Below are 23,816 nucleotides of genomic sequence, written 5' to 3'. Positions count from 1 at the left end.
GGGGTGACTGCCCCAGGTGCAGGCTATTAGGCTGTTGGGGGACAAGATGAGCACTGTATAACAGATGCTAACTGATCCATCCAAATCATTTAAGTAGCCAACTGTGGCAGATTAAATGGCTTTTAGTCAGTGGTGTAACTGTTGTTGTGGGTGTTATCAGCACTGTATAAGAGATATTGATCGGTCCTTGCAAGGATGCAAGTACTATCAGTAATTATTTCCATCCACTCACAATCCCTTTTTCCCATTCTTGAACATGAGGTTGGGATGTCACATCAACAGTGACAATCATCTAGAGCCAATGTTCACACTGTCAGGTGGCTAGTCCTGCCATGGTTGTTCTTCCAAACCAAACACACACAGACACTCACACCTATGGCCACTTTAGTGTGTCCAATCCACCTACTGCATGGCTTTGGAATGTGGGAGGAAACGGGAGCACCTGGAGAAAATTCTCTCGACCAAAGGACATGCAGAGTCAACTCTGACAGCATCCCAGCCAAGAATCGAACCAAAGAACTTCTTGCTTTGATTTGACAATGTTACACACTGTCCTAGTATTAGTAAGCAGTCATAATTAAATATCATTCATTAAGCATCTATAGCAAGGCACTGGTACATCTCTACTACAGATGAAAAGCATAGATCTCTACTATAAATAAAAATTGTTAGAGACAGTATAGTTTTAAGAAAGTGTAGGCAAAGAACTATTGTCAATACATAATAGACGTTTGTCTACAGCTGGATGGAAAATATTTTTGGTCCTCATCTCTGTTGGAAGGATCAATAATAAGAGCATTTCCTAGGGTGTCAAATAACCTATCTAGAGCTCTATGTATTTAAGTTGCATATCTATGTCTAAACAACATGTAGTACCTAGCCAAAAGAAACAGGATAATGTTACCTTACTAGACACAACTTGAGAAAATACCTAAATATGAAGCACTCTATATTAACTCGAATAAAAGCATCATAATATCGTGTCCTCCATGATGTGGAGTGATGAGGTGTATTGACATTCAGGCAAATATATAATATAAAATATACAGTGTACTGGTTTTATGCATATATGATCTTTGCATTCATATGCAGGTATAATCCTGTCTCGTCATCATGATGGGGATCACTGCCAAGTTTGAACACTAATTAGGTTCACAGACTGGAACCTGAATGTGGGTCATTTTAAGCCTAGCCAATTAACCCATGTGAAAATCAAACCCTGACCCTTGTGTCTGTAAGGCAAATATCTTAACCATTACACCAACCCTCCTCTTACTAATACAATTGACAGATATAGTGTCTAAATTGCTCAGACACAGATTTGATCACTATAAGCAATTTTGCCTGTATACATTTAGAGTAGTCACTGGAATGGGAGAGGATTCCACAATATCCAGAGAAAAAAAACATAAGGAGAAGATGCAAACTTCACAAAGGTAGTAACTAGAAGTCATGTTTAAACCCTGGACCTTGGAACTGTAAGGCAGTAAAGAGAAACACACAAAATTATGTACAACTCATACACAAAACTACAAATTATAATTTTCAGCACCCAGATCTTTAATTAATGCACAAGAAATTTTTAACAATGAGAAATTATACACAGAGTATTTTACACAAACGGAAAAGTTCAAAGAATCTTTTCCCTTCTACATATCTTCTGGCAACATCTTGTGGTAACAGTTGAAGAATCCTTCAATACAAAGGATTTGGTTAGGTTAGCTAAGGATATGTGGGAAAAGACTAAACAAAAGATAATACAAAAAGTGAGAAACTGGAAGTTCTTGCCTATGGATATGGATAGCAACATACAAGCAGTAAAAATGTTTTCAGTCCCTTTAGTTTTACACTCAGGTCAGGCAAATTTTATTAACCACAGAATAAGTTGCGGATAATAAGCAATAAAGAGTTGAAGGATTTTATTTGGGAGGCAAAGAGGGCAAGAGTCAAGTAGGATAAGTTGATACTCCCAACAGAACAAGGAGGTTTAGGATTACCCGATTTGAAGGATTATCTTAAAGCTACAAAGTTAAGAATCACACATAACACAAGCTAAAAGCTAGAATTGAAAGTGGAAAGGAATGATAATGATGCATGGGGGTAATTCATGAAATAAGGAAAGAATGGGATTTTGAACATAGATCCTTAAGGAAAATAATAACAGTCACACAGAATATTATGATGATTATTATGATGTCAACAAGCAATGGGTAGTATTGCTGAAATTGAATTCATCCTCAAGTCTTGGTGAGTACCTTCACGAGGTGGACCCTGCTTTCACAAAATATCACCAAGACGACACTGATATAGAATGTATTTATATAGTATATATTATGGACAGATGTAGGTTAAAAATTAAAAAAGATAGCTGGGTGCACAAAACCTAGGATAAGAAAATGCCCAATCCTGGTAGGCACACTGGTGCCAGGACTGGAAAAGATGACAGTGGAGAATCCTCAAAATACGGAAACATTCCTACAATGGGGCCAAGCAGGCCCAGGGGGAGGATGGCCCCCCTGTTGTAGAAGGAAGTAGTAGTCCACAAAAATCAAATACACTGATAGGCCAAAGAAGATCCATAAAGACGATAAAGTGGACTACTGAGGATAACAAAGAAATTATGTCTTGCTATTATAATGCAAAAAGCCCAGAATTTCCAGACGCAAGATATACAAAACAATTAAGAGAGAAATTATAGGAAAGAAAAATACTTCCACAAGAAAAACTGTCAGAAGCTTCAAATAAAAATTTGTATTCATTAATACAACTGATTTGTGAAAAACAGTATATAGATCAAGAAACTCTGATCTGTTTGGAAAACAACAAAACCTAGAGATTTTTGAAAAGTATAAAAAAGAAATATGGACATGGGAAAGAAAGAGAGATTTGATACGGTGCAATATTTATGCAAAGGAGAAAGCCAAATTAATCAATATGAAGGAGCCAGATTCAAAGATATTCGAAGAGAAATACAGGCAAAGGCATCCAGATATGGAAAATTTCACAATAAAAAATATCACAAAGAGGGAATGTAGAAAAGAGATTAGTAAAGTAGATGTTAAAAAAATAGAAGTTAAAGTTATGGAGTGCCTGGGAAATGAAGGATTTGGTGTAGAAGATCTAACACAGGTTACATCACAGCATGATGGAACGTGTCCCCAAAGTAAGGAGAAGCAGGAAGATCAGGAGACATCTGAAGAAGAAATAACATGGGAAAGAAAAAGAGATTTACTATGGTATAATATTTATGCAAAGGAGAAAGCAAAACTAACCAATATAAATAGAGCAGCGCCAGATATTTGAAAAGAAATACAGGCAAAGGAATCTAGACATGGAAAACTTTACAGTACAAAAAAATAAGAAGATAAAGAGGAAAAGTAGAAAAGGAGATTAGTAATACAGAAGTTAAAGAAATAGAAACTGAGGTTATGGAGTACCTGTGAAGTGAAGGATTCAGTGTAGAAAATCTAATTCAGAAAGCACCACAACAGGATAGAGCAATGAATATCCAAATTAAGGGGAAACCAGTGGACTGGGAAGCAATTGGTCAGGTGCCATATGAAGATATTTTGGAGCCTTCCACAGGAAACCAGCATAAATGTTCACTTGAAGCTGGACAGCAAGGGAAGGAACAGGAATCTGTGGAAACTCTGATGCAGTCAATGTTGAGGAGTGATAGGCCAGTGAGTTCCAATATGACAGAGCAACGAATGGCACAGGATGAAATTGAACAGAATGTGCCACAGGAAGATGCTATAGAACTTTCTATAGAATGCCCACAGGAAATGGAATATAAAAAAATGTGCTCTCAGTTTAGAAGAAAACGAGCTAAGAGAAGAGTTGCTTGATTTAATTGACATAGGTAGACATATTAAGATCAATGAAAGAAATAAGCTGTAGAAGGTCAATAAAACTCAAAAAGTCAGAAGTTTGATAAAACAAATAAACACAGTAATTAGGACTGTCTATAGAGATCCATGCGATATAACAGAAGTAAACAGGATATATTATTGTGCAGCTAAATTAATAACTCATAAAGTTCTACCAGAATAACACAGGGTAGTGAGAGAAAGGAAGGGGAGAAATCGAATACCATCATGGAAGTATCGAATAGAGAAAGCTATAAAGTAGTAATGACAGGAAGTGTCACTGTTAGAAAAATACAGAAGAGGGAAGAGATCAACAAAAATACTAAGAAAGATAGACATGATCAAAGTGATGTGCAGTATTAGAACAGACCAGGATCTATCATGCACTAAAAATTTCAGCACAGGAGCAAAAACTTAGAAGATACGCAGATAAATATAGATGAAAAGTACAAATTAAGCAATTTATTGATGACCCTAAAAAATTTTATAGAGAATTGGGAAACAAGGTAAAGAGAATTGAAAGACCAAAAAAAGCAGAAATAGAAACATTTTGGAGACGTATCTATGAAGATCCTGTGGAACATATCAAAGATGCTAAATGGATTGAAGAAGTAAAAGAAAGAATAAGAGGTTTAAAGGTACAGGATATGGAATGGGATGAACTAACAGCCAGAGAGATTGAAACAAAGTTAAGAAAAGCCTCTAATTGGAAAACCCCAGGCCTAGATGCAGTACCTAACTTTTGGTTAAAAGTATTAACATCTTTGCACAAAAATTTAGCCATGTGTAAGAACTATTTATATGTGCACCCTGATCAGACACTAGCCTGGCTAACAACAGGAAAAGCAATGCTTTTACTTAAAAGTGAACCCGCAAGCTACCCTAAAAATTATAGACTAATAACTTGCCTCCCAACAACATACAAACTATACACGGGAATTGATGCCGACAGAGTTTATAGGGAAAGAATTTAAGTATGGCATGGATTAAACTACAAAACATCATTTGATAGTATCCCACATTCATGGATAAAAGAGTGCTTAAAACTGCATACGATACACCCTACACTGATCAAATATATTACAGTGACCATGAAACAGTGGCAGGCCACTTTGCAATTAAGCTGTGATAAAGGACAAATTATAATCCCAGGGATAAAAATTCAAAGGGGGATATTCCAGGGTGACTCTCTATCACCGCTACTATTCTGCCTTGCCCTTAACCCATTAATCTGTCAACTTAACAACTTAGGCCATGGCTTTAATTTGGTTCCTAAAAAACAACAAAGTGTAAAGACTTCTCGTCTTCTCTTTGGCAATGATTTAAAACTGTATAGCTCATCAGATGAGGAACTGAAAGTACAATTGCAAGTTGTCAAAACTTTTTCAGATGATATAAGAATGCCATTTGGTCTTGATAAATGTGCAAAAGCAACCTTTAAAGCAGGAAAACTGCAGCACCAGGAAAACATCAGTTTGGGACAAGAATGTGATATAAAAGAAATTGACCAAGAGGGAGTATATAAATATTTGGGAACTGATGAAGGATCAACAATAAAACATGAACAAATGCAAATAAAACTTAGTAAAGAATACTTTAGAAGACTTAAGCTAAAAATGAAAACAGCATTGACTTCTAGGAACAAAATCCAAGCTATAAACCAATTTGCTCTTCCTGTCCTAACTTACAGTTTTGGAGTGATTGACTGGCCCCAAAACGTGTTGATAGACTAGACAGAAAAACAAGAAGAATGCTTCATGCTCACCAAATGATTTATAAAAATCAGTGCATACCAAGATTATATATTCCCCGTTCTAAAGGAGGGATGGGCCTCCTTGAAATTGATTACATGTATAGATCTGCAATCGTGGGACTCCACACATATCTGCTGACCTCACAAGACCCAAACATAGTGAAAGTTTTGAAACATCAAGATAATAAATCTAAGATAACTTGTCTGCTTAATCTAGCAGAAGCATATCGGTGTCAAGTAGGAATGGAAATCAGACCAGAAGGAGATAAAAATCAGTCAGCAACTGAATGTGCCAAAAAACAAAAGAAAGAATATAAGATGAAGGACCAGATGAGAGGGCAAGAAATCTGGAAATGCATAAATATAGTTGCAAGTATAGAAAACTTCTGGAAGAACCTCATGTTGATCATGAACAAATGCAGAAATGGTTAAGGAGTGGCAAATTCAAACCAAGAGATGAAAAGTAATACTGGCGGCCCAAGATAGTGGGCTGCATACAAGTTGGTTTACAAAGTCCATTGAACATGTGGGAGAAACAGACAAATGTAGGTTTTGTAAAACTGAATTGGAAACAGTCACACACCTCGTTGCTGGTTGTGACATACTAATGGCAGAAGGACTGTATACTGAAAGGCATAATAATGTGGCAAGATTGCTGCACAGTGGATTGTGCAAACACTATGGTACTGAAGTGGCTGAAAAACACTGGAAACATGAGACACATAGCATCATAGAAAATGAAGTTTACATCACATGGGATCATCCATTACCAACAGTTCAAAATATAGATGCTAAAAAACTGGATATAGTGGTCCATGAAAAGAAGACAAAAGTAGCATTGATAACTGAAATCGCCACAATCAGTGACTACAGTGTCTTGTGTACAGAGACACAAAGTCATAAAATATCAGGATTTGCAGGCAGAAATGAGAGCAATGTAGAAGAAAGATACCCAGACAGTCCCAATAGTAGTAGGAGCAATGGATCTTACAAAAAAGAATCTGCAATCATATTTAAATATGTTATCAATACAAGTAACTCCATACGAATTGTAGAAGAAGTCATTACTGGGCACACTACGGGTGCTGCGAAGAGCACTTCTGGCTGACATCAAAGATTGAAACAATACTAATTTCATCAACTTTAATCGTAATTTGACTTAGGAATGGGGTCCTTTCCCATCATGGTATTAGAACCCAAAACATATGGAGAAACTATTAAAAGGAATATTATACTCATAAAGTAGCAGAAAGTATACCAAGAACTAAGTCAACATAGTAACAGAGAAAGGAGATTCTGCAAGTAGGGATGACTGCAATTAGGGTACTAAAAATAGACAAGAGGGAGCTAGAATTTACTGAAGGAAAATGGCAAAGAAACCAAGGTATTGGGAAAAATTAGTAGACAAGGAAAGGTAATACAATGGGAAGAGGCGAAGAAGACATTTGGATTGTAGCCTAGTGATTGCTTTCCCTATCAGAGATTGAGATCAGAATACAGACAAAGAGAAAGGAATAAGGGAATCCTAAATGAAACACTTGCACTGGTCGTGTTTTTAGTTGAATCTAGAATGGTTAAAAAGGGATAATTAGTAGGGCATATACAATATTGCATGATAACCCAGCCACTGGGGATGCACAAGCCAGTGCATTTCTTCGTGCCGGTCCCAAGCCCGGATAGATGGGGAGGGGTGCGTCAGGAAGGGCATCCGCGTAAAACATCTGCCAAATGTGATATGCGGAAACCAATACAGATTTACATACCGGATCGGTCGAGGCCCGGGTTAACAACGACCGCCACCAGTACTGTTAGCTGACAGGGTGCTGGTGGAAATTGGGCTACTGCTGGCCAAAGGAGGAGAAGGAGAAGAAGAAGGAGAAGGCATGCCTGAAGGCAGGAAAAGAGGAGAAAGGTTAGGAGTGAGGTAGTGAGGGTGGGAACTTTGAATGTTGGCAGCATGACTAGTACGGGGAGAGAGCTAGCTGATATGATGGACAGAAGGAAGGTTGATATATTGTGTGTACAAGAGACCAGGTGGAAGGGAAGCAAGGCCAGTGATATTGGAGGTGGGTTCAAATTGTTCTATCATGGTGTGGATGGGAGTAGAAATGTGGTAGGGGTTATCCTGAAGGAACGGTATACCAAGAGTGTTTTGGAGGTGAAAAGAGTGTTGGACAGAGTGATGTTTATGAAGCTGGAAATTGATGGTGTAATGATGAATGTTGTTAACGCATATGCTCCGTAAGCTGGGTGTGCGATGGATGAGAAAGAAAAAAATTTGGAGTGAGTTGGATGAAGTGGTGATGACTGTACCCAAGGGTGAGAGAGTGGTGATCGGAGCAGATTTCAATGAGCATGTTGGTGAAGGGAACAGAGGGGATGAGGAAGTGATGGGTAGGTATGGTGTTAAGGAAAGGAATGCAGAAGGTCAGATGGTAGTGGATTTTGCAAAAAGGATGGACATGGCTGTGGTGAATACGTATTTTAACAAGAGGGAGGAGCATAGGGTGACATACAAGAGTGGGGGGAGGTGCACACAGCTGAATTATATCCTATGCAGGCGGGCCAGTTTGAAGGAGACTGGAGACTGTAAAGTGGTGACTGGGGAAAGTGTAGTTAGGCAGCATAGAATGGTGGTCTGTAGAATGATATTGGTGATCAAGAAGAGGAGGAGGAATGTGAGGGCAGCACCAAGGATCAAATGGTGGAAATTGAAAAAGGGTGATTGTGAGGTGGAGTTCAGGGAAGAGTTAAGACAGGCACTGGGTGGCAGTGAAGTGTTACCGAATAGCTGGGTAACTACAGCACAGCTAGTAAGGGAGACTGCTAGAAAGGTGTTTGGTGTGACATCTGGACAGAGGAAGGAGGACAAGGAGACCTGGTGGTGGAATGAGGAAGTACATGAGAGTATACGGAGAAAGAGGTTGGGGAAGAAGAAGTGGGATTGTCAGAGAGATGAAGAAAGTAGACAGGAGTATAAGGAGATGAGGTGCATGGTAAAGAGAGAGGTGACAAAGACTAAGGATAAGGTGTATAGAGAGTTGTATCAAAGGTTGGACACTAAGGAGGGAGAAAAGGACCTGTATCGACTGGCTAGACAGAGGGACCGAGCTAGGAAAGATATGCAGCAGGTAAGGGTGATAAAGGATAATGAGGAAAACGTACTCACTAGTGCGGAGAGTGTGTTGAACAGATGGAAGGAGTACTTTGAAGGGCTGATGAATGAAGAGAAAGAGAGAGAGAGAGAAGGCTGGATGATGTGGGGATAGTGAATCAGAAAGTGCAATGGATTAACAAGGCTGAAGTAAGGATAGCTATAAAGAGGATGAAGAATGGAAAGGCTGTTGGTCCAGATGACATACCTGTGGAAGTTTGGAGGTGTTTAGGAGAAATGGCAGCGGAATTTCTAACCAGATTGTTTAATGAAATCTTGGAAAGTGAGACGATGCCTGAGGAGTGGAGAAAAAGTGTTTTGGTACCGATGTTTAAGAATAAGGGTGTTGTGCAGAGCTGTAGTAACTACAGAGGGATAAAACTAATCAGTCACAGCATGAAATTATGGGAAAGAGTAGTGGAAGCTAGGTTAAGAAGGGAGGTGATGATTAGTGATCAGCAGTATGGTTTCATGCCAGGAAAGAGCACTACAGATGTGATGTTTGCTCTGAGAGTGTTGATGGAGAAGCACAGAGGAGGTCAGAAGGACTTGTATTGTGTCCTTAGAGAAAGCATATGACAGGGTGCGTAGAGAGGAGTTGTGGTATTGTATAAGGAAGTTGGGAGTGGCAGAGAAGTATGTAAGAGTGGTACAGGATATGTACAAGGGTAGTGTGACAGCAGTGAGATCTGCAGTGGGAGTGACAGATGTGTTTAAGGTGGTGGTGGGATTACATCAAGGTTCAGCTCTGAGCCCTTTCTTATTTGCACTGGTGATGGACAGGTTGACAGACGAGATCAGACAGGAGCCCCCGTGGACTATGATGTTTGCAGATGACATTGTGATATGAAGTGAGAGTAGGGAACAGGTTGAGGAGACCCTGGAGAGGTGGAGATATGCTCTAGAGAGGAGAGGAATGAAGGTCAGCCGGATTAAGATGGAATATATGTGTGTGAATGAAAGGGAGGATAGAGGAATGGTGAGGATGCAGGGAGTAGAGTTGGCGAAGGTGGAGGAGTTTAAATACTTGGGATCAACAGTTCAGAGTAATGGTGAGTGTGGAAGAGAGGTGAAGAAGAGAGTACAGGCAGGGAGGAGTGGGTGGCGAAGAATGTCAGGGGTGATTTGTGACAGACGAGTACAAGTAAGAGTGAAAGGGAAGGTCTGCAAAAGGGTAGTGAGACCAGCTATGTTACATGGGTTGGAGATAGTGACATTGACAAAAAGGCAGGAGTCAGAGCTGGATGTGGCAGAGTTAAAGATGTTAAGATTTGCATTGGGTGTGACGAGGGTAGACAGGATTAGGAATAAGTATATTAGAGGGTCAGCCCAGGTTGGACAGTTTGGAAACAAAGCCCTAGAGGCGAGATTGCATTGGTTTTGACATGTGCTGAGGAGGGATGCTGGGTATATTGGGAAACGGATGCTAAGGATGAAGCTGCCAGGCAAAAGGAAAAGAGGAAGGCCTAAGATATGGATGTGGTTAGAGAGGACATGCAGGTGGTTGGTGTAACAGAGCAAGATGCAGAGGACAGGAAGAAATGGAAACAGGAGATCCGCTGTGGTGACCCCTAACCAGGAAAAGCCGAAAGAAGAAGATACAATATTGCATGATAACTATAGGAATCAATCAGAAGAGGTCAGAAAAGATTGGGAAAACAGATTAGATATACAATTCACAAAGAAGCAATGGGAGGACATATGTATGGCTTTCAAATATGCAACAAAATCTAGAAGAGTTAGGATTTTTCCCTGAAAGTGTTTGCATGGATACTTTTATACCCCAAGCAGACTCCAAAGAATTGTTCCTCCAGCAGATGGCAAATCTTGGAGGTGTGATGGTGGAGAAAGAGGTAGCTGGGAACCTATGTTTTGGGAGTGTAATGAATTGGAAAATTTTAAAAATTCCCTGCAAAGAACTCTGCCGGGAATACTGGACAAGCAAATGAGTGTAACTAAGGAAATTATTATTTTGAGTTGAATACAGGATCTGATTTGTCTAGACATGGTAAGGCCTTGTTAAGTTTAATTCTGGTGGCTACCAAAAAACAATTATTAGAAACTGGAAATCAAAATCTTAAACCAACTATATTTGAAATAGTGAATATTGTAACAGAGATAACAGAAGAAAAAAATGGAATCTTTAGAAAAGGGTAGAGGTAAATTACTTAGAGAAATGGAAATTGCAGAAACAATACTTTCAGAAAAATGTTTTGGAGGCAGAATGAGGTTTAAGAGAAAGCAGGCATTGAATAATGTATGTAATGTTGCTTAGATTATATGATATATAACAATATATGTAATGTATAATGTTTGTAAATGTGAACTTGTTAATATGGTTTGATTACTATTATATAAATATGTTTGTCTGAGTCGCAAGTGATAATTCAATAAAGGTGTTAAAACAAAAACAAACCTCCTTCACTACTACATACCTTTTGGCTACATCCTGTGGAGTTTCACCAGCATCATTTGCAATGTTATGATCCGCACCCATTTCAATAAGCCACTGAAGACAGTTTAAATGTCCCTGTCCAGCTGCTACAAAAAAGAAAAGAAAAGAAAAATCCAATGATTACAGAAAATTATATTCTGAAGGTAGATTTCTGTGCCACTCTCACAATAACAACTAATACATGATGGAGAAGTATTGTGCATTGTAGCAGTTTACTTAAGGGCTTAGTTACCAAGAAGTACAGCAGACCCTGGTTATTATTCTTCAGCAGTACCATCCCCCTTATATGACCCAACGAAGGTCAGACACAATGCTGCTACCTGTTATAATGATGTAGGTGGGAGGAGGACCTTTATAAAACTTACATCGACAGGTACTCATTTCAGCTGAACTAAATAAGAAACTCCATGTAAGCAGTGAGAATTATAGTTACATGAGTTACTTGCCATAACATTATCTCTTCCAGAGAGATATTGTGTGCAGTGAGTCCTTAACCTTAAGTTTACCCATATGTAAAGTATCAATTCCAATCAGATTTCTTATACCAGTCCATCATCTTAAAAGGTTAATGTCCATCTTGCACATATATATATTCTGACACAGACTGACTTACCATATAAACAGCATTAGCTGGCGCATACCTCCTCAACTGAAACATTCCTTCATAATTCCTGTTGCCCTCTAACTAACATTTTTGGGAAAAAACATATAAATTCAAAGCTTGAAGGACAAAAATAAATGTGAGCCACTTTCTTACTCAAAAATGGATTTAGACCTGACAATCATAAACTCACAGCAACCAATACAATCACAAATAAAATTACTCTGTAGTGAAGAATGGCTATGGCAGAAGGCATATATGCTAATGTGAAAAGAGTCTTTGAAAGTGTACACTACTTTCCCCTACTGCAAAAACTTTGGATTCAGACAAATACACTAATTTCTTTTTTTAAACAAAAACATCTTTATTAAATTATCACATATGACATAGGCAATCTTACATTTGTATAAATGAAAAACAAACCACATTAACACAATTTTAGTTGCAAACATTATGCATCACAGACCCCGTTGAGACAACTGTAGTTGCAAACTGTCTTTCTCCCTCCTCTTCACTTCTCCCAAGTATTTTTCCGAAGATTAATGACATGAAGTTGGGCATATGCTTTAGAGTCCCCTACAAGTTCACCAAAGTTCACAAAAATCCAGTATTTCCAAATCCTCTTGTTCTGCCATGTTTCATAAGTATAATTATTGCTTTGTAATCCCACATTTGTCAGTTTCCAAGTTACTGATTTTATTCTCCAAACATTAATAACATAAAGTACGGCATATGCTTTAAAGTCCCCTACAAGTTTAACAAAGTCCAAGGAAGTCCAGTATTTTCAGACTTTCGTGTTCTGTCATATTTCATAAATATAATTATGGCTTTATCACCGCACAATTTCCAAGTTACTAGCTTTATTCCTGTTCATCACCATCTCCCAAATCCTGTCTGTTTCATTTCCAGTGTATTCTCAATTCTTCTAGTTGACTCTTATGTTTTCTTCCTTCTCTCAGGAATTTTCCTTTGAAACAGTGGAAAAGATTTTGTGGGCTCCATCTCTCTGCAGTCTTCATCACCGGAAGGGCATGAAGCAGAACCTCCTTCTGTTTCACAGCTCACACTTTGTTGGACAAATCTTTGCATTTCCTCCTTAGCATGTACTTCATCAAAAAATGATTTTTGTCCCTCCAGGAAAAATATTTTGAAGATGTCTGGGTACAGCAGTTTGAATTTCATGCCTGATTATCAATATTCTCTAAATAATGGAATATATTTACTCTTCTGCCTAGTATACAGTGGGTAGTTATTCTCCACAAACACTCTGTTGTCTCTCACTTTTAGTACTTTGTCCTTCTGCCACAGTTTGTCAGAATCAACTCCCTCTGCTTGTATGACTGCATCTTTACTATTAAAGGTCTAGGTTGTTTTACAGTAACCAGATTTGGAACATACACACAATATGCCCTTTCAATTAATAATTCATGTTGTGAAATATCAGTCCAGTTGCTTATTTGTACATTCATAAAATTAATATAGTCTGTTCCTTCCAGCTTCTCTGGTGCAGCAGAAAAACTCATGTTTTCCCTGCATGCTCTGTCCTTTAATACTATCTCTTCCTGTGTAGTCTCATATTCAGCCAGCCTTTTCTTCATTACAACTTCTCAGTTTTGCAGTTCTGTCATCTTATCTAAATATCTTCTTAAAGTTTCTTCCATTTTTTCCTGCTTTTTAATGTTTGTGTTGATATACTCCATTGGTGTTTCACTTATTTTAACCAGGTCTGTATGCAGCTGCTTTATACATTCCTCTAGAGGTTTGGAACTTGCACTACTTCTTACTGAACAACTACAGTACTTCTCCCAGTCTGTGTTTTTCTTCCTCACATCTTGTAGCTCATTTTCCTCCAGGTCCTTTATATCTCTTTCTTCCTGGCATCCAGGCAGTGTACTTACTAGTCAGTTACTGAAATTTACCCAGAAAAGCAGGTCCACTGGCTTTCTCTGCTAAGTTTCTGTTTTCAGACTGGGAGAGCCAGAATTAAGCTGTACAGCCATCTTGGAAGTTCAGACAAGTACAGTAACTTGGTTCAAAAAACATTGCTACTATAGAACCTTAACTGTTCATGGAACTCATCAACCTTCAAGCCTAAGTAGTTTCTCCAGGAGAACCTCAAGGGTATGTGTTAGTTACGGTCCTCTTCCTCTTGTACATTAAAAACACAATCACCTATGCTAATGATATAATTATTCAATGCACAGGACTCTCCAGTTCCCATATGTACACGAATAGGTTCAAGTTTCATGCTGACAAATTAGGCCAGTGGCTCTCCAATAACAAACTAAAATTAAGCATAGACAAACCAGCAACCATTTTACTTAGTATCACTAAACATTGTAATAAGGTCAGCTTTTTAAGTTTGGACTTCACAAAAACAAGGTCCAATAACTACTAAATCACAAACTACCTAGAAGTACACATGGACTCCAACCTTTCCTTTAAACACAGCAATTATTATTAACAAAGTCAGTTCAGAGCTTATTCGCTGTTTTAAATCATCTCATTCCCTCAAGCCTGCAGATCATATGCAAATGATATTCATATTCAAGAGTGAAATATTTCCCTCCCATAACCACACTGATTCTCATCCAAAATACCTACACTAGTCATGTAATTCCCAATAAAATCTATTTCTTTATTACAGTGTCCCACAACACAACACTGTACTACCCTCTAAAATGCTAATTAGTTACATGTGGCTGCTTGATCTTGCCTACAAGCCGACTTAAGTTTTAAACTTCTCCACTGCAACTACTGCCCTTCTCTCAAAAATAAACTAAGAAATGAAATAATCCCCTTATGATTTGCATGTGGACACAGACAACTCCTTAACAAGACTTCAATTTCATAACTCAGTAGATGGAAAGAGTTTCAACAAAACTGTTCCAGCTAACTAGAACAGACTTCCCTCAGACATAAGAACAACAACATTTCCACAGTTTAGGGGAATAAACTCTTAAAGCACCTCAATGATAGCTACAGCTGCTCTTATTTTTATCAGTAAGGGATAACGGGGTCTATATCAATCTATTGAAGGTTCGCTTCCGCAAACCTTTCTTCATTGACCCGAAACCACCAAATGTTCAGTTCCGCGAACTTTTACATCTGCAAAAGATTTAAGTAGAAAAAGGAAGCAATTAGCCAACAACACAAATTTGCCCCTCTCCCCACTGTAGTGTGATCTCAGAGTTGGCATATATAGTTGGGAGCTGTAGGGGTGCAGCCCCCCACTTGGGTGGGTTTGACATACTGCAGTGTAAGTTCCGGTGTAGTGTTGGCCAACTGTTTCCTTTTCCTGTTGAAAATTTTTTTGATGTTAATGTTCGCAGAACTGAAATTTGGTGGTTTTGGATCAATGAAGAAAGGTTTGCGGAAGTGAACCTTTGACAAATTGATACAGACCCAGGGTAACTTGGCTCCTAAGATAAGAAAGTATAGTTGCTTAACAACCATAACAGTATATGTTCAATTAGATCACTGTTGCAGTATTCCTGACAGATAGAACATATCCTGCCAAGGATACTGTATACCCGGCCAATATACCAAAGTGAGGTGCTCCTTCCTCACTTGCCATATGCCTGACCTCAGACCTAAACAAGAAGACTATATACTGGTACTTAAGGGACGTATAAGCACAAAAGTTCTCAGAGATTTCTTGTCCAGATATGCAGTGATACTTGCTGGGCAAACAGGGATTCTACCAAGGCCTAAAGGAAAAAAGGAGCAAGTACAGTTCTACACTTATCATAACAGTAGATGTTCAAATGATCACTGCTGCAATGGCCTTAGCTATATTGGTTATATCCTGGACAGCCTACAAAGCTTCAGGGCACCTTCCATGTGCACAAAGCATCAATCAGCTTGAGCTGAGCTGACTATAAAGACAGGTTTCGGTGCCAAGTCCTTCAGAGCTTTCATGTCAACAGAAACAGGGAGGCAGAGCCCTGAAAGGACAATTCTAGGAACAATAAAAAAAAATTATTCTCACCCTGGCAAAAACAACACATCAAAAGTGGGATGGAGGATGGGGGGGGTTGATGGAAGGAGGAACTACTGCAGCAAACATCATTTGAACATCTACTGTTATGGTAAGTTTACTTGCATAACTGTACTATGTTTATCATATTAATCACTGCTGCAGAAGCTTTAGCTATATGGGTAGATTATCCAATCTTTCTACATCTTTCTCTTCCTGTTTGGCTTCAAATCACTCAGGATTCTTGGGTTCTGCTAATTATTCATCAGGGGTACTTCACGGTGTGGAAATCCTGTCCTCCTTTTATGGGCATTCCTCAGCCTCCTCGGAAACAACTTCCCTTCTTCCCAGAGGTTCTTCAAAATTTCTTGACTCAGGGCACTATTCAAGAGGTCCCTGTGTCCCAAAGGCAGAAAGGACTCTACTCTGGACTGTTTCTAGTGTCCAACAAAGAGGCCACTTGGAGGCCTATTCTAGACTGCTCTCATCTAAACACTTTTCTAAAAGTGCCTTCCTTTCAGATGTTGTTCCTTCAGATTCTGTTTCCTCTCTTGCTCCTTCAGACCTATATGGTGTCTCTGGATCTCAAGGATGTTAATCTCCATATTCCAATCCATCCTCTTTTCAATAAGTTTTTGCATTTCTCTGTTCCTTCCTGGGATTTTCAGTTCTCTGCTTTGCCCTTTGGCCTCTCTACTGCCCCATGGGTGCTCACCAAATGCCTTTCTCCTCTGATTGCTTTTTGCAGGCTTCAAGGGATCCACATATTTCCTTACTTATACAACCTGTTGATTTAGGCATCCTTTCCAGAGACCCTTTTGCAAAATCTTCATTTTGGCATTTCTCTTCTTCAGAGCCTGGGGTTCACTATAAATTACAAAAGTCTTCTCTGACTCCTTCTTAAGATCATGTTTTCTGGGTTGCAGGATTCAAACTGTGCCAGTCCTTGCTTCTCTGACCCCTCCAAAGGCCTTAACTCATTTCTTAATTTCAAACTCTTCTTCCTCTGGCTTCTATTACTGCCAGTGAGTTTTTGAGAGCTCTGGGTTTCATGGCATCCACCATTCTGATGCTCCCTCTGGCTAAACTTCACATGAGAAAGTTTCAGTGGTTTTTGAAGTCAGTGTGGGTCCAATATGCACATCCTCTAGATTTTGTAGTTCCACTACTTCCTTGTCTCAGACAGGAACTTCACCAGTGGATTCAGCAGTTATCTCTTAATCCAGAGATCCCTTTTTATCCCCCTCTTCCCTCCCACTCAGGAACTGTTCACAGATGCTTCAGACATGGGATGGGGGGTGACATTTGGCTCCCTAAAAGTACAAGAGGTGTGATCACCTCATCAGTAGAAGGAGCACATCAGTGCCAAAGAGATGAGAGCTCTTCTGGTGGCTCTTCAGGTCTTTCATCCTATTTTATCTCCAAGGCCTCTCAAGGTGTTCACAGACAATACCACAGTGATGTGGTATATCAACAAATAGAGAGGAACGAGATCTTATCTTCTTTGCCAGTTGGCACTTCTGGTATGGGATCTTGCTGTCAAGAATCAAGTGACTCTTTAGGCAGTTTATATCCCTTCATGTCAGAAAATTGTGGCAGACACTTTTCAGCAGCTCTTGTGCTCAGTACTACAAATGGGTGCTTCACAGGGATGTGTTTCTGGACATATCCACCAGTGGGCTACTCCTCAAGTGGATCTTTTTGCCTACTCTCTGAACAGACAACTCCCTCTGTTTTTTCCAAAGTCCCAGGTCCTTTGATGTGGAAGGTGGACACCCTCTCATTTTCTTGGAAGGGGATGTTTCTTTATGCATTCCTCCCCTTCCTCTCATTCCAAAAGTCATGTTCAAGATTCAAATTGATGCTCCCAAAATCCTGTTGGTGACTCCCTTTTGGCCGTGACAGCACTGGTTTCCTCTACTTCTGCATCTAGCCAAGGTCAGTCATCACAAGTTACCTCACAGGGTGGATCTAATCACACAAGACAAGGGATCTCTCATCCATTCCCACCTGTCCACACTTCAAATGACACTGTTGGCGATAGGATTTTGATTCCTCACAGGCACATTTTTTTTGAGAATGTGCTGGAAGTCCTGCAGGAGGCAGGCCAGGAAACCTACTACTAGGTAATCCTACTTATCAAATAGAAGAGGTTTTCATTTTGGTGTCTCTCTCATAACCTGGACCCACTTATTTTGGATGTTCTTTTGGTTCTCTCTTATTTGTGTGAGTTGCTCAATGATGGTTTGGCCTATTCTTCTATTAAGGCCCACCTATCAGCTATCTCTGCTTGTCTGCCTTTTCCGCCTCCTTTAGCTTCTAGAATTGAGGTTAAACAATTTTTAAAGCCTTCCTTAATATCAGACCTCCCAGGAAGCCTGTTCCTCCTCCCTGGGATCTTAATTTTGTTTTGGAGAAGTTGACTCAGGCTCCTTTTGAGCCTGCTGCTTCAGTTTCCTTGTTACACTGTTCCCGGAAGACTGTTCTTTTGTTAGCTCTTACTTCTGCCAGAAGGGTGTCTAAGTTGCAGGCCCTTATGACTTGTCTTCCTTTTTTGGTCTTTCATGAAGACAGGATGTCCTTGGGCACTAACCCTTTATGCCTAAGGTGATTAATGATCTATCACTGAATCAGTCTATTAATCTGTCTACTTTTTTTCCCCTGTCCACAATTTGACAGTGAGAGAGTGCTGCATACTTTGGACGTGCATAGGCAACCCAGGGTTTATTTGGATAAGACTAAGGCTATTAGAAAATCCGATCAGTTATTTGTTTCTTTTCATCATAGATCTTTGAGAATTGCTGTATCCAAGAAAACTATTTCTTCTTGGATTTCTAAGGCTATTTCCTTTTTTTACACTTTTCATGGCAACAGGCTTCCTTCTTCAGTTAAGGCTCATTTTACTAGCGCTGTGGCTTCTTCAGTTGCTTTTTTCAAGGGTTAGATACTAATTCTATTCTTAAGGTACTTACCTGGACTTCTGTACATACCTTTACCAAGCACTACAAGTTTGATGGTATCTATAGGGCTAAGGCTGGTTTTGCTAGTGACATTCTCATGTTTTTTTAGGGGGCTCTTCTATGCCTAGCCCCTCCCAATTTTCCTCCTGAACTTTGGCATTCTATCATCTGTTAAGAATACTGCAACAGTGAATGTAAGGACATAGTACAGTTGTGTAAAATCTTACCACAATGGTAGATGTCCTTGCCCTCACTGCTGCAGTATTCGCTCCCTCCATCCACCTAGTCTTCTGTCTTTCTGGATGTACAGGTTACCTCTTGGGTTTCTTGGACTGTGCTCCTACTGGGGCATTCGTTTCTGATTATGGTAGGCCTGAACATCACCTTTATGTCCTATGCTATGCAAGGAATGTTTGGATGACCTTTGGTGTACTTTTTAAAAGCAACAAGTAGTCTTTGGTAGACTGGCTGGATGTTTGGGCTTCCATGGCAGGGAATCCGCATCTGTTAAGAATACTACAGCAGTGAAGGCAAGGACATCTACTGTTATGGTAAGATTTTACACAGCTCTACTTTCCTTCTGTAATACCTCATAGTATTTTTCAAGAAACTGAAAAACTTCAGTGTTCTCCCACTGAAAACACTAGCAAATTCTGGAAATAGTCTCAGAGAAAGATACCCCCCTCCCGAAGAACAAGAAATTGAGCTCTCCTCTAAGTCTGAATCAGACAACTAAGGAGAAAACCCTTTATCTGTTCCTTCATCTTCCTAGACAGATTCAGAATCTTCAATCTCTTCAGGAAAAGAAGTATGTTGCTCTTTCTTTTACCAAGAACCACTTTATAAGAAGGATCAACCTCCCAAATTAAATACTGAGCCAGACCCAATAAACTACTACTGTCTAAGGAAATTTGAGGTGAAGTAGATACATATTTAGCTTTTTGTTTCTTTTTGACATGAAAATGGGACCAACAGTGTTATTAATGGCAGCAGCAGCTTCTCCAGGGATGTGAACAACATTCTGACTACACAGGGAAGTCTTCCCTGTTCCCTCTCCCAGGACCGACAAGTGTCTCTCCCTTGCCCACTGAGAGGACCTCAGCAACTGCCGAGACTGTGGCTAATCCCCAGTCCATAGTGGCTGTAGGTGCTACACCAGAGGATCTAGGATAAAAGGTGAGTGGTCTGAGGACCAAACTATGGCTACAGCAGAGTCACCCACCTGCTGCTGAGGCAAACTGCTAGCTTCCTGTGGTGACAAATACTGTTGGCTTAACTTATTCTTTTTGTGGCTGGAAAAAAGACTAACTGTAGGAGTGGTAGTTTGTTCTATGGTTGAGAAAAAAATGGTGTCTCTTTCCCTGGGAAAACAAGCAGCAAGAGAGAGCAAAAACTTAAAGTATGTAAAAGTCCCTTTTTAACACAATACACAGTAAAAATAATTTTAATTTACTTTGACAGCCCTAAAAAGTAAAATATATATAATTTCTCCAAAGAAAACATTTTTTTTCAATTACTTTAAACAACTTTTAAAAATGACAGGAAAAGACTGCACTCTCATTTAAAAGTACAGTTAAATCTCATGACAGTCTGTTAAATGCAAACTCCTAGCTTAAAAATAATTTTCCTAAAAAGGAAAGTACAATAAAACAAAACAATTTTTAATATGGAAGGTTTTTCCCCAAAGGAAATTTATCTGCCCAGCAAAGGAACAGCGTGAGCTGACCATCAATCCTCAAAAGTCTGCAAAGGTACACTCTCTGCAACAACAAGAAAGCTCTGAAGTAACTGGCACCCAGACCTGTCTTTTTACTCAGCTCAGCTTGAGATTACTAATGGTTTGGGCATGTGGAAGGTGCCCTGAAGCTTTGGAAGTTGACAGCTGTTATATCGGGTTCCTATCAGCATCTCAAATGCTGACAATTTCGAATACGATATTGTCGCCGCGAGAATGCCGAAAGTGCAGAATATCGAACAGGTAAACAGAAATCTCCGTAAGGGGAGATTGCCATCTACTTCAATGTAGTGCAGTCTCGGAGTTGGTATATTTAAGTAGCGGGGGTGTGGGGGTTGCAGGGGGGGCTTGCCCCCCTGCCTACACCTTTTTTTTTTTTTTTTTTTTTTTTTGGCATTCGAAAATTTAATAATGCAATCATTTCAGGTTGATATTTAGTGATTAGAACTATTACATTTTCAAAATGCTGATATAGACTAGTTATATCATTGGCAGGATATAATCCATATAGCTGAGGCTACTGCAACAGTCAGCAATATGATAAGCATTAAGGGGGAACAGGGGGATGGTGTGTATACTACAACATTGATCTATTTGAATATCTACTGTTATGGTAAGCTCTTACTCGACTGTACAATGTTCTTCGTTAGATCCCTGTTAGAGTAATGAAGACAGATGGGACAACTCCCAAAGCTTTTGGTAGACTGGGAAGGGTAAGAGATACACAACTGGAATCCAGTAAACCTTGAAGTATGATTCTGGCAAATACTGTCCTGGTCTTAATTATCAATTCTGTAATGTGTAGTAATGGTGTGAATGGAAGATAAGGTAGCTGTCTCATAAGATACATTTGGAGTCAAACCCATTGAAAAAGCACTTGAATAAGCTACAGTCCTTATAGAATCAGCAGTAATGTGCTCTGGGAGGGGGTTTTCCATTGAAAGAATAACAAAAGGAAACGGGAAGAGAAATTCATCATGAAATGGTAAATATGGATACTAGAAGACCCTGATTTGTTACCCATAAAAGAAATAAACAATTGATTTGATTTTCTAATTTACTTAGTTTTATCCTAGTAAAATCTTCATTGTCTGTGTGTATATCTAGCAAATGTAGTAGACTTATTTCCTTATTTTGAGGGTTTGAAAAAATGCAGGAAGGTGAATAGACTGATTCAGAAACATTTCAGGAACCCCGTAAAGAATACCCTATCCTTGTGGAGGTATTAGTGCTACTTTGGAAATTTTATGAAAATTTATATAAAGTCGAGACATGGAGAAATCAAGAAAAAGCACAAATGGAATATTTATGGAAGACTTAAATATGACAAGGTTAGAGGTAGATCAAGCTCAACAACTAACAATTAATATAGAAGGAGATAAGATAAAAATTGTGATGTATAATCAATCTACAGGAAAGTCTATAGGAATAGATGGAAGTTTAGAAGCTAGGAGGGAAGAAAGTGATAAAGATCTGGAAGGCTTTGTTTAACAGTATTTTAAGAGGATGGGAAGTACTAGCATCCTGGAGAAAACTGTGGTGGCTGTAATACCTAAAGAAAGTAAAGACCCATTTGATCCAGCTTCATATAGGTCCATTTCAATTTTAAACCATGATTATAAAGTGTTTATGCCTATAATGGCTAAAAGAATGGCAAAGGTGATGTCAAAATTGATAGATATGGACCAGTGTGGTTTTATGGAATGAAGACAATCATTTGATATTAGTAGAACAACAATGATCTAGAGGGAAGCTGAATGTACGAAAATGCCTCTGTTATTGGGTGGGTCTTGATGCAGAGAAAGCATTCAACAAAGTAAGCTGGGATTTTATGAGTAAGCCAATGGAAGCATTTGCATTTCCTGATAAAATAATAGGGTTAACTAGATTGATATACGAGGGATCGGAGGTAAAAATAAAAGTAGGAAGGATCTTCTCTGATAAGTTGTGTCTGAACAGAGGAACCAGGCAGGGGTGTCCTCTTTCCCTTTATTATTTGCATTATATTTAGGACCATTGATAAAGAAAATAAGGTATTCAAGAAAAGTTGGCTTTATTTGCAGATGACATTATTTTATACTTGATGGAACTAGAAAAGGATATTTCAGTGTTGTGGAATATTCTGAGACAGTTCCAGTTTTTTTTTGGGGGGGGGGGTATAAAATTACTGAAGCTAAAACAAAGGCTATAGCTAGAAACTATATACCCACACATGAATTAGTCCAGCAATACCCATATTTATGGGGACATGATAAAAAAATAAGTTACGTCTTACCATAATGTTCCATCTGTGTTGTTGATCTTCGTTCATTTATTACTGATAGGTTATCAGTTCCGTCCTCAGAACTGAGCTGGCCTTATACCAAGCTCGCGTCAGCCAAAAACTCTCGAGCCAAGATCCTACCCACAATGCTCTGCTGATGTGATTGCAAATAGAAACAAAGTTTTCCAAGAGAGGTACTTTAAATCACATGAAGATGAAGGTTCAAAGGGGGGAGCTGTTAGGGCTTGTAGAACCAAGGCCAAATCCCAAGGATGTACTGGTTCTCTAAAGGGAGGTTTTAGGTGAAAAACGCCTTCAAGAAAGTCTTACAGAGTCTGTGTGACATGAGTGAAGAGTCCTGGAAGCCAATGTGGAAATTAGAAATGGCAGATAAATGAACATGAATAGTAGAGGCTGATACCCTAGATTGAAAAAGATCTGATAAGTAATCTAATACCACTGAAAATGGAGCTGATAAGGGGTCCAGTTGTTTGCTCACTGACCATAATGCAAACCTTTTCCATTTTCTGAGCTAGATTAGCCTGGTGGATGACTTATAAGATGGAATAAGAATATTGCACACCAGGGAGGAGAGGTTAGCCTTCCTGGCAATCATTGGAAGTGGAGAAACCAAGCTGTCAGCTTTAGGATTGTTAGATTGGGGTGAGTCAGACCCTATGGATGGGAGATCAATGGAGTTGGAATGGGAATCCATGGTCGATCTAGCAGGTGAGGCCAGAGGAAGGGGAACCAAACTTGTCGAGGCCAATATGGAGCAATGAGGATCACTTTGCCCTTCAACTGCTGTGCTTTCTTCAGAAATTGGGAGATGAGGGGTAGAGGAGGATAGGCATAAAGCAGACCCGAGGGCCAAGCATGGACTAGAGCATCTCTCAGTGACTGTCCCCAAGGGGGGGTCAGGGCAAAGTAGTTGCTGCACTTGTAGTTGATTGGGGAGGTGGATAGATCGCAGCAAGGCTGGCCCCAGCAGTTGAAAATTTTTGCTGCTATCACAGGATTGAGGGACCACTCATGAGGTTGTAGAAT

At 39.3% G+C, this 23,816-nt stretch overlaps 1 protein-coding gene across 1 annotated transcript in view; it reads right to left on the bottom strand.

The window, feature by feature from the left end:
• The window catches only part of ANKRD42 (ankyrin repeat domain 42), a 1,245,350-nt gene that overhangs the window by 436,692 nt on the left and 784,842 nt on the right, over positions 1 to 23,816 (bottom strand). Inside the window, exon 8 of the mRNA XM_044071151.1 lies at positions 11,212 to 11,317. Coding sequence (XP_043927086.1) covers positions 11,212 to 11,317 — 106 coding nt within the window. The remainder of the gene's footprint in view (positions 1 to 11,211; positions 11,318 to 23,816) is intronic.

Source organism: Protopterus annectens, chromosome 5.part0, assembly GCF_019279795.1.
Source record: "Protopterus annectens isolate FY-2018-M chromosome 5.part0, PAN1.0, whole genome shotgun sequence".
In the NCBI taxonomy this organism is placed as follows: domain Eukaryota; kingdom Metazoa; phylum Chordata; order Ceratodontiformes; family Protopteridae; genus Protopterus; species Protopterus annectens.
The sequence above is the reverse complement of the archived record's forward strand: the minus strand, read 5'-3'. Positions and strand labels throughout refer to the sequence as shown.